The sequence below is a fragment of the Desmodus rotundus genome, chromosome X, assembly GCF_022682495.2.
Source record: "Desmodus rotundus isolate HL8 chromosome X, HLdesRot8A.1, whole genome shotgun sequence".
Taxonomy (NCBI): domain Eukaryota; kingdom Metazoa; phylum Chordata; class Mammalia; order Chiroptera; family Phyllostomidae; genus Desmodus; species Desmodus rotundus.
In genome coordinates, this window is record NC_071400.1 from 50,007,066 (window position 1) to 50,023,948 (window position 16,883).

General features: G+C 41.0%; 1 protein-coding gene and 1 pseudogene across 1 annotated transcript in view; one reads left to right on the forward strand and one right to left on the reverse strand.

The window, feature by feature from the left end:
- The window catches only part of TRPC5 (transient receptor potential cation channel subfamily C member 5), a 167,282-nt gene that overhangs the window by 12,274 nt on the left and 138,125 nt on the right, over positions 1–16,883 (reverse strand). The window contains exon 6 of the mRNA XM_024559113.1: positions 9,435–9,630. Within this exon, the coding sequence (XP_024414881.1) occupies positions 9,435–9,630 (196 nt within the window). The remainder of the gene's footprint in view (positions 1–9,434; positions 9,631–16,883) is intronic.
- On the forward strand, positions 14,701–15,725 carry LOC139440522 (zinc finger protein 296 pseudogene; annotated as a pseudogene).

Consider the following 16,883-nt stretch of genomic DNA (forward strand, 5'->3'; position numbering starts at 1 on the left):
TATGAAGATGGGAGACCAAAGATGGAGGACATTGAAAGATCAGATGGTAAGAAGAGTGCTCAAGGACAATAAGGTCCCTGGGATGAGTGCGGGAACCAGGGTAGTGGAAGCCTCCCGCAGGGGAGCAGGGTCTGCTTCAGGATTCTTGGGAGAGAGCCAGGTGGGGCTGTGTGAGAGGCAAGGTGCTTGTTCGGAAAGGGGCGGTGGGGGGGTGCGGCTAGAATAGGAGGAATTTCTCAAAAAGAAAGAGAAAATAGAGGCATTCAGCGGCTGTTTAGAGAATTCTCCACAGCAGCTGTGGACTCTTGTGCCCCCACCACCTCAGCCCCTGGACTGTGAACGCGGGATAAGCAGCCCCAGCACAAACCTGAAACCCAGTTGGTGTGCAGCCCAATCAGTGGCCTGGGCGCCCACACGTGAAACCCAGGTTGGGTGTGCACCCCTATCAGCAGCCTGGGTGCCCACACCTGAAACCTTGGGCGGGTGCACACTCTGATCAGCAGTACCGCTGCCTGGGCGCACAGGCCCAAAGCCTGGGATCAGTGAGCAACCCAATCAACGGGCCTGGCTGGCCACCGGGAACACGCCTGAAGCACCCAGGTCTGAACATCTCCCACCTAGCCCCTGCGCACAGAGCCCTGCAGGGCCTACAAGCTCTCTAGGAGGAAGGCAGAATGCCCAGCAGAGGGGAGCTGCAGGGATAGGGGAGACTGCAGTCCCCGGAAGGACTTGACCCACTAGGGGGCTGAACTACCCTGAAGGAGCACCGAGAGCCCCTAGCATCTAGGACAGCAAAGAGCAAGAAGGTGGAGTGTGAGTTGTCCCTAATTGGTGCACCTCAAGGACAGCACAACTGGTGGACTAAAGGCCTAGTGGGGAGCAGAAGGACCATGAGGAACTAGCCTGGAGGCTGGACAACAGCAAAGAGTGTGGCTCAGGAAGGGAGAAAAGTGAAAAAAATCCCTCCACCCACGCCCTCCCATTTCACAAACAGGAAGACCAGCAGAACTGAACTAATCTGTTTAAAGCCAGAAGAAGTCTCTTTCCCCCCCTAAATTCCTTCTTCCATTCTGTCCTTCTTTCTTTTTTTATTACTTCTTCCTTCCTTCCTTCCTTCCTTCCTTCCTTCCTTCCTTCCTTCCTTCCTTCCTTCCTTCCTTCTTTCCGTCCTTTCCTTTTCTATTCCTTTTTCCTTCCTTCCCTTCTTGACTTCCCACAGGTGAGAAAATAAAACCTAGAGCTCTGAGCAGACCAGAGTTAGACCCTGTTAGACCCATAAAGGTCAACTCAAGACCAGTGAGCCCAGGAGATTACGGAGAGGGCACCACTGAATCCCATGGGCATTCTACCATAGAAGTTCATACCATAAACCCAGGGAGTCAGAACAGATGAATTTAAGAAGCAGAGGCTAACAAGAAGAGTCTCACAAACAGTGGGAAGACAAAGAAACAATGCCCAAATGAAAGGAAAGGAGGAAGCCTCAGAAAGAATGCTAACTGAAATAGAGGCAAGTCAACTATCAGATACTGAGTTCAAAGCAATGGTTATCAGGAAGCTCACTGAAATCACAGAGAACTACCAGAAACTACAGGGAAACTACAATGAACTCACTACAAACTATATCGCATGAAAAAGGGAACAGAAACTGTCAACAAGGGCCAAGAGGAAATGAAGAATACAATTTCTGAACTGAAGAGCACAGTAGAAAGAATCAAAAGCAGATTTAATGAAGCAGAAGATCGGATCAGCGAGCTGGAGGACAAAGTAGAAAAAAACACCCAGACAGAGTAAGAAAAGGAAAAGAGGCTCAGAAAGACTGAAGAGGGATTAAGGGAAATGCAGGACAACATGAAACGTAATAATATCTGTATAATAGGGATAACAGAAAGAGAAGAAGAAGAGCAACGGATAGAACACCTGTTTGAAAAAGTAATGATGGAAAATTTCCCTAATCTGATGAGAGAAAAAGTCACCCAAATCCAGGAAACACCGAGAGTCCCAAGCAAGAGGAACCCAAAGATGCCCACTGCAAGACATATACTAATTAAAATGGCAAAATTCCAAGACAAAGAGAGGATCTTAAAGGCAGCAAGGGAGAAAAAGGAAGTAACATACAAAGGAGCCCCAATAAGGTTAGCAGCTGACTTCCCAATGGAAATGCTCCAGGCCAGAAGAGAATGGCAAAAAATAGTCCAAGAAATGTGAACCAGAGGCCTGCAACCAAGACTACCTTACCCAGCAAGGCTCTCAATCAAGATAGAAGGCCAAATAAAGAGCTTCCCAGACAAAAGAAGTCTAAAATAATACACCTTCACCAAACCAACTCTGCAAGAGATGCTAAAGGGACTGCTTTAAGGAAAGGAAGGAAAAGAGAAAGACAGAGGAACACAGGTAGGAAAAAATGGCAATGAATAACTACCTATCCATAATAACCTTAAATGTAAATGGATTAAATGCTCTAATCAAGAGACATAGAATAGCTGAGTGGATAACAAAACATGATCCACACATATGCTGCCTGCAAGAGACCCATCTCAGGACAAAAGACCTACACAGACTGAAAGTGAAGGTTTGGAAGCAAATATTCCAAGCAAACGGACAGGAAAAAAAAACAAACAAACCTGGGGTAGCAATACTAATATGAGACAAAATAGACTTCAAAAGAAGGGCCATAAAGAGAGACCCAGAAGGTCACTTCATAACACTCAAAGGAAGAATCCACCAAGAAGACATAAACATTGTAAATATATATGCACCCAACATGGGAACACCCAAATACATAAGGAAAATCTTGGAGGACTTCAAAAACAATATTGACAGCAACACAATTATAGTAGGGGACTTTAACACCCCACTGTCAAAAATGGACACATCTTCCAAACAAAATATCAACAAGGATATTGTGTCACTGAACAATACCCTAGATGAAATGGACTTAACTGATATATGGAGAGCTTTTCATCCTAAAGAAGCAAAATACAGATTCTTTTCAAGTGTACATGGAACATTTTCAAAGATAGACCACATGATAGGACACAAAGCAAGCCTCAACAAATTCAAGAAAATTTAAATCATATCATGCACTTTCTCTGACCACAAGGGACTGAAACTAGAAACCAACCCCAAAGGAAAAAACCCCAAACACTCAAAATCATGGAGACTGAATAGCATGGTATTAAACAGTGAATGGGTCAAGAATGAGATTAGGGAAGAAATCAAAAACTTTCTGGAAACAAATGAAAACGAATTCACAACAACCCAAAACTTATGGGACACAGCAAAGGCAGTACTGATAGGGAAGTTCATAGAAATACAGGCCTACCTTAAAAAGATAGAAACATTACAAACAACCGAAACATATGCATACAAGAACTCGCGGAATGAAAACCAAGACAGCCCAGAGCAAGTAGAAGGAGGGAAATAAACGAGACCAGAGCACAGTTAAATGACATACAGAGTAAAAGCAAAATTCTAAGGATTAATGTGTCCAGGAGCTGGTTCTTTGAAAAGATAAAAAAAATCGACAAGCCTTTAAGCAGTCTCATTAAGAAAAAAAGAGATAGCATCCAAATAAACACAATTAGAAATGAAGGAGGAGAGATTAGAACTGATACCACAGAAATATAAAGGATTGCAAGAAATTACTACGAAGAACTGTATGCCAAGAAATTTGAAAACCTAGGTGAAATGGACACATTCCTAGAAAAATATAATCTTCCAAAACTGAATGAAGAAGAAGCAGAAAACCCGAACAGACCAATAACAGCAGATGAAATTGAAGCAGTCATGCAAAAACTCCCAACACACAAAAGCCCTGGAACACATGGTTTCATAGGAGAATTCTACACAGCATTTAAGGAGGAGCTAACCCCTATCCTTCACAGACTATTCGAAAATATCCAGAATGATGAAAGACACCAAAACTCTTTTTATGAAGCCAGCATCATCCTAATCCTAAAACCAAATAAAGACACAACAAGGAAAGAAAACTAAAGGCTAATACTGCTGATGAACATAGATGTTAAATTCTCAACAAAATATTGGCAAACTGCATCCAGCAATTCATTAAAAACATCATACACCATGACCAAGTGGGATTCATCCCAGGGATGCAAGGATGGTACAATATTCACAAATCAATAAACATAATATATCACATAAACAACAGGAAAGACAAAAACCACATGATCATATCAATAGATGCGGAAAATGCATTTGATAAGATATAGCACCCATTACTGATAAAAACACTTAGCAAAGTGGGAATAGAGGGAGCATTCCTCACCATAATAAAGGCCATATATGAGAGACCTACAGCCAACATCATACTCAATGGACAACAACTTAGAGCTTTCCCACTAAGATCAGGAACAAGACAAGGATGCCCTCTCTCACCACTCCCATTCAACATAGTATTAGAAGTCCTAGCCACAGCAATCAGACCAGAAAAATAAATAAAAGGCATCCAAATTGGATAGGAGGAAATGAAATTGTCATTGTTTGCAGATGATGTGATAGCATACATGGAAAATCCGATAGACTCCACCAAAAAACTACTTTACCTAATAAATGAACTTTGCAAAACAGCTGGTTACAAAGTCAATACTCAGAAATCATAGGCATCACTGTATACCAACAATGAAACAGCAGAAACAGAAATCAGGAAAAAAAAATCCCATTTGATATAGCAACAAGAAAAATAATGTACATAGGAAGAAAGCTAACCAAGGAGGTAAAAGACCTGTACTCAGAAAACTCCACAACATTGAAGAAAGAAATTAAGGAAGACAGAAACAAAGGTAAGCATGTACCATGCTCATGGATTAGGAGAGTTAACATCATCAAAATGTCCATACTACCCAAAGTGATGTATAGATTCATTGCAATCCCTATTAAGGTACATGTGATGTATTTCACAGATATAGAACAAATATTTCAGAAATTCATATGGAACCATAATCGACCCCGAATAGCTGCAGCAATTTTGAGAAAGAAGAACAAAGCAGGAGGGATCACAATACCTTATATCAAACTCTATTACAAGGCTACTGTTATCAAAACAGCCTGGTACTGGCATAAAAACAGGCACATAGACCCATGGAATGGAACAGAGAACTCAGAAATAAACCCAAGTCTCTACAGTCAATGAATATTTGACAAAGGAGGCCGGAGCATAAAATGGAGCAAAAACAGCCTCTTTAACAAATGGTGTTAGGAGATCTGGAGAGCTACATGCAAAAAAATGAAACTCGGTCACCAACTTACACCATACACAAAAATAAATTCAAGATGGATAAAAGACTGAAATATAAGTCGTAACACCATAAAAGTCCTAGAGGAAAACATTGGCAGGAAAATCTCAGACATTCCATGCAGCAACATCCTCACAGACATGTCCCCTAAAGCAAGGGACATAAAGGAAAGAATAAACAAATTGGACTTCATCGAACTAAAAAAAACTTCTGCATGGCTAAAGAAAACAGCATTAAAATAAAAAATGAACCAACAGTATGGGAAAACTTATTTCCCAATGATACTTCAGACAAGGGCCTGATCTCCAAAATATATAAAGAACTCACAGGACTCCACTCCAGGAAGACAAACAACCCAATTACAAAATCGGCAAAGGACTTGAACAGACACTTCTCCCAGGAAGACATACAGAGGGCCCAGAGACATATGAAAAGGTGCTCAGCATCACTAGCCCTCAGGGAGATGCAAATTAAAATCACAATGAGGTGCCATCTACACCAGTCAGAGTGGCCAACATAAACAAATCAACAGACAAATGAGGGATGGGGAGAAAGGGCACACAACTGTAATTGAATAACAATAAAAAAATTTAAAATATCATTAAAAATTTTTCATTCGAAAACAAACAAACAAACAAATATTGTAGAGGATGCGGAGAAAAGGGAACCCTACTGGACTGTTGGTGGGAATGCAGACTTGTGATTCCACTATGGAAAACAGTATGGAATTTCCTCAGAAAACTAAAAATGGAACTGCCCTTTGACCCAGGAATTCTGCTGTGGTGATTGTACCCTAAGAACCCTGAAACACCAATCCAAAGGAACCTGCACCCCAATAATCATGGCAGCACAATTTACAATAGTGAAGTACTGTAAGCTACATAAGTGTCCATCAGCAAATGAGTGGATCCAAAAACTATGGTACATTTACACAATGGAATTCTACGCAGCAGAGAGAAAGAAGGAGCTTATACCCTTTGCAACAGCATGGATGGAACTGGAGAGCATTATGCTAAGTGAAATAAGCCAGGCTGTGAGGGACAAATACCATGTGATCTCACCTTTAACTGGAACATAATAAATAGAAGAAAAAAGGAAACAAAATATAACCAGAGACATTGAAGTGAAGAACAATCTAACAATGGTCAGGGGGGAGTGGAGAGGGGACAGTGAGGAGAGGGGATTACAGGACCTACTATAAAGGACACATGGACAAAATCAAGGGGGAGGGTGGAGGTGGGGGAGGCAGGCGGTTTCAGCTGAGGTGGGGTGGAGGGATGGAGAGAAAAGGCACACAAGTGTAATTGAATAACAATAAAAAATTAAAATTTTTATATATATATAACCAGAGACATTGGAGTTAAGAACAATCTAACAATAGCCAAGGGGGAGTGGTGAAGAGACAGTGAGGAGAGGGGATTACAGGAACTACTATAAAGGACACATGGACAAAATCAAGGGGGAGGGTGGAGGTGGGGGTGGAAGGTAGGTTCAGCTGGGGTGGGGTGGAGGATGGGGAGAAAAGGCATACAACTGTAATGGAATAACAAGAAAAATTTTTTAAAAAGAACTTAATGAATGGAGCTTGCAGGACTGGAAGTTGCTCTGGGGGAGTCATTGAGTGAATGTGAAGGCCTAGGGCACCATTGTAGTCTTTGTAAACACTGTCCCACAAGCTCTGCCCATGCTTCCTTCCAGCAGGGTCAGAATCAGAGCACCATAGCTGTCAGTGCTGCTCCATGAACTCTGTGGGCTGGATGAACATGAACAGGAAGCTCCACATGGGCTGAATTAATTGGAAATATTGAGGAGAAACTGGCCGGGTAAGACACAGATCACCACAATAGCGACTGTCAGGAGGGAGTGAAAGGTGGCCTGAGGATCAGCAGGAAGAAGCAGCAAGATGGAGAGATGAAGGAATACAGGGATTGTCATGGCAATGTGGTTTGGGCTATCACATGTGGTCACATTAAGGAGTGGTGGTCACATTAAGGAACGCTGTGCTATTCACAAAACAGAGGGTGTTTAACACTGAGAGGATGTAGACCTGGGACTCAGTAGCTTGACTTTCGACATGTTTTTGGTTCCATTGACACTACCTGGCACAAAGGGCTCTCTCTGGCATGGAACGGCTGGAAGAAATAAAACTTATCTATGCTTTACAACATTACAACCTGAACATATTTTCAACGTACAGGGACAGGCTGGCTCCACACTAACACAGACAGCTTTCACTGAAGTGTCAGTGGCACTTAATACTTGTGAAGGTAGCTCCTGTGGACTTGTGTCCTTCTCCAGAATCTTAGGTCCTCAACAAACAATGTATAGCAATGTACACTGAAGACCATCATGCTAGATCCAGGAGGGCTGTAGCACCCTCTCATTATGTAGTGATGGGTGACAGGCTCCTCTGTGCTGAAACAGGTCAACAGCTGACTGATGGGGATGCAATCTGTGCACTCAAAACTGAGGTTCTGTGAGTGAGAGGGAATCTATTTCAAAGCCCTAGATATTGCTCCCATCAGAGGAAAAGATATTCCTCTTGAACCACATATTCTTCCATTTCTTATATGAAATTCAGCTCCATTATAATCCTATGGGACCACCATGATATATGTGGCCCATTGCTGACCAAAACCTCTTTATGCAGTGCATGACTGTATGTCAATTGTATCTCAATAAAGCTGGACAAAATAAAAAGACCATCCATCCCAACTCTTTCAATTTTGGGGTAAGGAAACTGAGGCTCTCAAGATTACACCATTATAAATGACAGAAACAGGACTAGAGTCCCTGGTCTTCTAACTCTTAATATCTTTTTCCTGTATACTCCTGTCTCTTCTCCCCCACCTAAGCACCTAAGATCCCAACCATCATAGTAGATGATTTTATATCCTGATTTTTATAAATCTCTAATGAAAAAAATTCTACAAATCCACTTAGGAGCAATAAATAGCAATATATTTTATTGCCATTTATGGTTAGGAAGTTCTTCCATACATAGAACTCAAAAGTTTCCTGCTACAACAAAACCCCATTCCTCTTTGGTCTGTCCTTAATGGAAATGGATCACAGATGTTCACTATCACCAATAACATTTATGACATATGTTGTACTTATGTGTGCCTGTACAGGCATAGCTTGGAGATATTGCGAGTTTTGTTCTAGACTACTGCAATAAAGCAAGTATTGCAATAAAGCAAGTCATAACTTTTTTGCTGGTGGTGGGTTCTGCCACCAATTTGTAAAAAAAATGCAACATCTGTGAAGTGCAATAAAATAAGGTGTGCCTGTAGAAACATTCACGCACATGTATACAGATAACCAACTGTTAAGATTCTTTTCTATAGGCTAAATGACTCCTCAGTGGCAAACCAAATTAGAGAAATAGCACCTATGAAGGAATATAAGACTCAGGTCTTTTTATTCTGTGCCTTCTATGCAACAGCAAAACCTTGAGCAACAGATGAACCCATGGGTGTGATCTAGCATCTTAATATGAACTAATCATCCAAATTCACTAAATAGGACCTTAGATAGAAAGAACATCTTTGCTAACACTCCAATTCTAGAAATGAAATACAGAACATAAGAAAATAAGGTTAGATATTTACTTTGTCATCACAAAACAAGGCAGGGCCCAGACTGATCCCATATCCTATACCTTTGTCATTTCTAGTTTAGGATAATAAATATTGCTGATCCAGTTGTAACATGATAGTCAAAAATATTCACCAATGAACTCTACTTGAGTGCATCTCATAGCTAAGTACAGTTGTTTATATGCCCTTGATCAAACAATAGACACTCTGTCTTCAGTTTCTGGAGGAAGATGATTGCCGCAGAGAGGGAGACATGTAGAAAAATGGTGCTCACACCCACTGAGCTCTCCATGCTAAGGCAAGAAAATGGATTCAGAGATTTAAAAAATATGTTTTACAGTTAACCAGAAAGCCTTATTAAGTAGAACATCTTTTAGATTACTGAGATTCAATGGACTGAGAGTCTAAACTGAGTTGCCTTGGAAAGAAATAATTCAATCTAATAACTGGGAAAGCTAATGTAAAATAATTGAAGCACACAGACGGTTTCATTGAGTTTCCTGTGGGTTCCATGACAATGTGACCTCTCCTGAAACCACCCTTGTAAAGTTAATCACCCTTGTAAAACAAAGCTACTCACGGCAATAAGCTGATAGGAGTTGTTCATCATGGCAATCAGCATGTTCAGCAGCACTACCAGGGAGATGACATTGTATGTCCCAAACATGGTAGCTCCCACAAACTCTGTGAACTCATGTCTGGCTTTCACATTGGTGACATAAAGATTTAAAAGGCCGAATACAGACCAGAAGAGTGACTGAAGGGTTTCAAAGAGCCTAAAGAGATAAGAGTGCATGTTAGTTAATTTTCTAGGAAGAGTGAGAAGAGAGAAAGGAGAGGTTATCTGCTTAATAGGGGGGCTGCCATACTTGCATTCAAACAGGTAGACTGATGATCTCACAATATTTTGGTCTCTTCTGCAACCCAAACCAGCCAGGTCAGTTTGTTTGTTTGTTTCCACATCTATGTCTTATGCTTTGCCTTTCCACCTTAATATCATCTCCCTCTTCTCAGTCTTTGCAGAACCTATTTCTAAGACTTACTTCCAGGGCTACATACTCCACCAAACTTTCTCTCTCATTTTCAGACCATGTGATTTATCACCCATCTAATCACATAGAGGGAAAAATGCAGTGGTGCTTGCATTAGGAATATGGGGTTTCATATTTGCCAATGATACCTCAGACAAGGGCCTGATCTCAAAAATATATAAAGAACTCACACAACTCCACTCCAGGAAGACAACCAACCCAATTAAAAAAAAAAAAAGAATATGGTGTTTGGGTTAGATTTCTCTGGGCGAAAATGTCATCTCTGATACTTGCTAGATGAGTGAACATGAGCAACTTAGCATCTGATACTTCTTTTGTGGTTCCCACAGGGTCCATAATGGTACTTAGCTCAGTTGAATTAACACTTTATGTGGATTATTTTTAATGTTATATTAACTAATAATTATTGAGTACTATAAAATCATACTAGGTACTTTTACATACATTATCATTATGATCCTTATAAAAACTTTATTGTTACTGCTGAGGTAACAGGGTCACAGATTAAATGACTTGCCCATGGTCACTCAGCTATAAGTGCTTATTAACTATTTGACTTTGGAAATGTTACATAGCTTCTTTAAACTTCAAGTTTCCTGATCTCTAAAGTGGTTATTGATAGGATAAATATCAATTGTTAGCATTTATTGTCCTCTTTCTGTGTGACAGGCACTGTGCTATTTTCAATGTATTATAATATTTGATTCTCAGAATCTACTTTTTTTTTAAATACATTTTTTTTCAGATGAGAAAGTGAGGTACACAGTGGTCACACAGGCAAGGAGTAGCAGAGGTAGGATTTGCAACCAGCTCTTCTGACTCTGGAGCTCATATCCTTAGTGCTTGGCATACGGTTAGCATTAAAATTGGCAGTGATTCTAATTGTTTACTTGTGTTCTTCATTAGACTATGAACTTCTTGAGGATAACGATACCATCTTAATATCTTCATTGCCTGGCATGTAGCAGTTGCTGAATAAATATTTGTTGAATAAATCTATAAAAGATGACAGGAGAGGCAAATAACTAAGGAAAGTACAAATGAATGGCATCACCCTGTGATGATAGTAGTGAGAAGGCTATGAACTGAAATCAGGGAAGAAAGCGGAAGAAAATCAATAAGGACCTTTAATATCTGCTCAAATAAAAAGAGCCTTTTATGGGGACTGAATTTGTATCCATGTAAATAATATGGGAAAATAGGGACTGAAAGTTGGGTAGAGAAATCAACAATGATGAAGTAGAAATAGCCACAAATGAATGGTGATAGTTGACAAGGAGGTCACAAATGACCTACTAGGTCATGGCTCTGTGCTAGTTAATTGTACATTTATTTGTGATTATTGAAACTTTACACGATACATTTTAAATACACCTTACAGTCTTATACCTGCATTCTTGGATAAAAGCAGGTACTGGAGCTTGTATGCCTGGATTGAAATCCTGACTCTTAACTGCTTTGTGCCCTAATTTCTCCATCTGTAAAACGCTTAATAATAATAATGCCTACCTGATAGCAGGGTTGTGAGGATTAAATGAATTAACTCATGTACAGCTCATTTTGTAATAGTGCGTGGACTTAGCACTCAGTAAATTTTAGTTATTTTTATGAGTATTACTAATTTTCTACCTAAATATAACCTTGTTGTTGTTTTACCTTTCTTGTCTTTATAGATTGTTATGCATTGACATATCTAGTTGTACATAGCTGCAATCATAGTGTATATAATTTTTTTTGCTTTTAAAATTACACATTTTGCATATATATGGAGTCTACATAGGTAACATTTTAATACCTGCCCAATATTCCATTCAGCAAATACCAAACCTGTCTAACAGTTTTATCAATGCTTTTGATCAGAATTCATAGTGTGCTTTTCAATTTTCAGATGACACAAGTCTGGGAGGATTAGCTAATAGATTGGGTGACAGGATCAAATATCAGAAACATTTTAACAGCTTGGATAAATGTGCTAGAACTAATAAGATGACATTTAATAGGGATTGCTGTAGAGCTTTATTCTCAGGCCACGTGCCAAATACAAGATGAGGGTGGAGAAAAGTCAAGGGTTTTTCCTGAAAGCAAGTTCAAAGTAGATCAGCAGAATGATAGAGCTGGCCAGGTACTTCACCCATATTGGTGGAGGGTGAAATAGAAGTAAATCTTCTATAATTAAAGATAGGATTACTACTGGACTTCATAATTTTTTAAAAAATATTTCATTTATATATTTTTAGAGAGAGGGGTAGGGAGGGAGAAAAAGGGGGAGAGAAACATCAATGTGTGGTTGCCTTTCGAGCACCTCCAACTAGAGGACTGGTCCACAACCCAGGCATGTACCCTGACTGGGAATCGAACTGGTGACCCTTTGGTTTGCAGGTCGGTGCTCAATTCACTGAGCCACACCAGCCATGGCCATTCATTTTACTCATGTAATTGTTCAATGGGCATGTTGAGCTCTTTTATGTCTTAGTCTCCTCTATGACAGGTACAAGGCTTACTGAAGTGGGGATCCCAGTCTGGTGGGATGAGAGACAACAATTGACTAAAATACAACAGGTTAGTGATTGTAAGGGAGATGTGCTTAGAATGCCATGGGAAACACAGAAGGACCCAGTTACTGTGAATGAGGTCTGAGTAAGAAAAGGCTTAAAAGAACAGGTAAAGCTCTGGCAGAGCTTAAAGGGTGGGTAAAAGTTTTCCAGGCCAACCAGGTGGGGATAGGTATTTTAGGCAGGGGAAATTCGATGTGATATGTGAAGGCCTGTAGGGCTGAGATGCTCTCCTGTTGTTGGGAAAGAGCAAGATGTTGACCATGAAGAATAGGAATAACAGGGTAGAGAGGTGGGGTCCAGATAACTAAATCCTGTATGATATTGTAAAGTGGTAGACTTTACACTGGAAAATATTTAGATACCTGGTGAACATGAAGACAGGGTGATGGTAGGATCACAGATAATTTAGAAAGAAACTTGTATATGGCACATGGGAGAAATAAGACTTAAAGCTGGCACGTGGAACATTTTCTAGAATAGATTCATATGTAAGGACACCAAACAAATCTCAATAAATTTAAGAAGATTGAAATCATATCAAGAATCCTCTCTGATCACAATGGTATCAAATTAGAAATCAATCACAAGAAAAAAAAGAAAAACACACAAACACATGGAGGCTAAATCACATGTTACTAAGCAATGAATGGGCTAACAAGGATATCAAGGAAAAAAATCAAAAGATACCTTGAAACAAATGAAAATTAGAACGCAACAAACCAAAATTTATGGGACACAGCTAACGTGGTGCTATAAAGGAAATTCAGAGTACTACAGGCCCATCTCAAGACACAAGAAAATTCTCAAATAAACAAACTCTATACTTAAAGTTACTAAAAAAAGAACAACAAATAGAGCCCAAAGTAGAAGAAAGGAAATAAGAAAGATCACAGCAGAAATAAACAAAATAGAGTCAAAAAAAAAATACAAAACATCAATGAAACCAAGAGCTGGTTGTTTGAAAGGGTAAACAAGACTGACAAACATTTAACCAGTCTCATCAAGAAAAAAAAAGAGAGAGAACCCAAATAAATAAATCAGAAATGGAAGAAGAGAAATAACAAATGAATACAGAGGATTGTAAGAAAATATTATGAACTATATTGCAACAAACTGGACAACCTGGATGAAATGGATAACTTCCTAGAAACATATAATCTTCCAAAACTGAATCAGGAAGAATGAGAAAATCTGAATATACTGATTAAAGCTAATGAAATTGAGCAGTAATTAAAAAACTCCCAACAAACAGAAGTCCTGAAATGAATGGCTTCACAGGTGACTTTTACCAAGCATTCAAAGAACATCTATTCTTCTCAAATTCTGCCAAAAAATTCAAGAGGAGGGAAAACTCCCAGGCTCATTTTAAGACACCAGCATGATTCTAATTCCAAAACCAGATAAAGGCACTACAAAGAAAGAAAACTATAGGCCAATATCCCTGATGAACACAGATGTTAAAATCCTCAACAAAATATTAGCAAACTGGACTTAGCAATACATTAAAAGGATCATACAGCACGAACAAATAGGGTTTATTTCTGGGATGCAAGATTGGGACAATATTTGCAAATCAATAAATGTGATACACCATAAACACAAAACAAAGGATAAAAACCACATAATGGCATCTATACATGCAGAAAAAGCACTTTACAAAATCCAGCATACATTTGTGATAAAAATCCTCACATAGTGGGCCCTGGCTGGTGTGGTTCAGTCAATTGAGCCCTGGCCTACAAACCAAAGGTTCGCTGGTTTGATCCCAGTCAGGGCACATGACTGGGTTGCAGGTCAGGTCCCCAGTATGGGATGTGGGAGAGACAACCACACATTGATGTTTCTCTCTCTTTCTTTCTCCCTCCCTTCCCCTCTCTCAAAAAATAAATAAATAGCCCTCAATCACTCATCTGATCGCACAGGGCTGGCGCGTCCTGCACCTACCTGCCCTCCAGCTTGCCACATCACCCCAGCCATGACCCATGTCCCGCAGTAAGGGACTGCCTGCAGGCCTCGCTGAATAGACCCTGCACCTGCTGCCAACTCAGCCAGACAGCCATGCGGGACCTGGCCATTGACGTGAACCTTAAGCCAAATCCATGGCCCCTACAGGCCCTGGGGCTGCGGCCCTCTTCCGCAAAGTAAATGCCAGTGTTTGGGCAGTTTGAGGGCGAACCCCACTACTCTCCTGACCTGGTGCCTATCAGCAGTCCTCTCTCCACACCCTCGGCTCATCACTGCTTTCATGGACCACAGGAAGCCGGGTTGTCAGCTCTATAGAGGCCCCCAGCCCTGGCCTGGACTCAGAACCTGAGAACCTGAAGGCCTTGATCTGCCTCCACTGTGGCGAACAGTTCACCAGGGCCTGGAAACTGCTGTACCATGCCCAGTGAGACCATGGACTGTCTATTTACTAGACAGAACCTGAGGCGCCAAGACCTCGCTGCTGGGCCTGGCAGAGGCGGCCGCAGCCGTATCAGCAGTGCTGAGGCTGGAAGTGGAGGCCAAGACCTCCTGGGCCAGTAGCTTCTCCAAGTGGAGCCTCCACCTGCCCTGTGTGGGGGAAGACCCCCAGCTCCTTCAGCAACCTCAAGGTGCACATACACTCACACATGGGTGAGCAGCCCTATGCCTGAGACCAATGTCCCTATGCTGGTGCCCAGAGCAGCAAGCTCAAGCACCACAGGGAGATCCACCAGCAACTGCTGCTTCAGAGCCTCTACCTGGCCAACACCAGTGAGGAACAGGCCTCGGTCGCCCCTCCAGAGCCAGCTGCCTGTGCCAGCACCCTCCTGTGTAGTTGCAGAGAAGGGGCTGGAGCCACCGCAGCAGGTGTGCAGGAACCTGGGGCTCCGAGTGGTGGAATTCAGGCTGGCCCTGGAGGGGATGACTGTGGAGTCGCCATCAAGGAAGAGAGAACTGACTCTGCCCAGAGCCCAGAAATGTTGCCCAAGAAGATACCAAAGCCAGTGGGCAAGAGCCACAGGCCAGGGGGCAGTTGTGACATCTGTGGGAAGCATTTCACCAACAGCAGCAACCTGATGGTGCATGGGCACTCACACACCGGGGAGTGGCCCTACGCCTGCAAGCTCTGCCCCTACCTCTGTGCACAGCAGCGAGCTCAACCACCGCTGCTGCATGCATGGCCTGGGGCCCAAAGGTGCCTGCTTGGAGTGCCCCCACTGCTGTGTGCCCTTCGGCCTGTTGGCCACCCTGGATAAACACCTGTGGCAGAAGCACACTAAGGCTGGCAGGGAGGCCTGAATAGCATAAATGCCCTCCCTCCCAGTTGTCCCTGGTACCACTTTTCACATGTCTGTTGATCTTGTCCTTCCCCCGCTGTAAATAAATCTTCCCTCCCTCAAGAAAAATAAATATAAATAAATAAAATTTTGGAAAAACATTCTCACGTAGTGGGAATACATGGAATATATCTCAACATAATAAAGGCCACATATAACAAACACATACCCAACATCATACTCAATGTGCAAAATCTAAAAGCATTTCCCTTAAAATGAGGAAGAAGACAGGATGTTCGCTTTTAGTGCAACATAGTACTGGAAGTCCTAGCCACAGCAACTAGACAAGGAGAAGAAGTAAAAAGCATCCAAATTGGAAAGGAAGAAGTAAACCTATAATTATTTGCAGATGACATGATATTATATAGAGAGAACCCTAAAGATTCCACCAAAACTACTGGATATGATAAATAAGTTCAGTAAAGTAGCAGGATACAAAATCAATATCCAGAAATCATTGAATTTTTATACACCAATAATGAACTATCAGAAAGAGAAACTAAGAAAACAGTTTCATTTACATTGTATCAAAAAAAAAAAAAAAACCATCAATAAATATAACCAAGATGTAAAAGGCCTATACTCAGAAAAGTGGAAGACACTGAAGAAATTGTAGAAGATACAAATAAGTGAAAGAAGATACAAATAGGTGATACTATATTCATGGACAGAAAAAATTAACATCATTAAAATGTCCATACTTCCCAAAGCAATCTATAGATACAACACAATTCCTATCAATATACCAATGGTGGGTTTCACAGAACTAGAACAAATATTCCAAGCATGTATAGGGAACCACAGAAGACCCCAAATAGACTCAGCAATCTAGAAAAAGAAGAACACAGTTAGGAGAACCACACTACCTGATATCAAACTATACTACAAGGCCATCCTAATCAAAACAGCATGGTACTAGGATAAGAATAGGCATATAAATCAATGGAACAGAATAGAGAGCCAAGAAATAAACCCATGCCTTTATAGTTAATTAATATTTGACAAAGGAGGCAAGGATATACAATTGGGTAAAGACAGTCTATTCAATAAATGCTGTTGGGAAAATTGAAAATATGTGCAAAAAAACCTAGACTACCTTCTTACACCATACACAAGAATA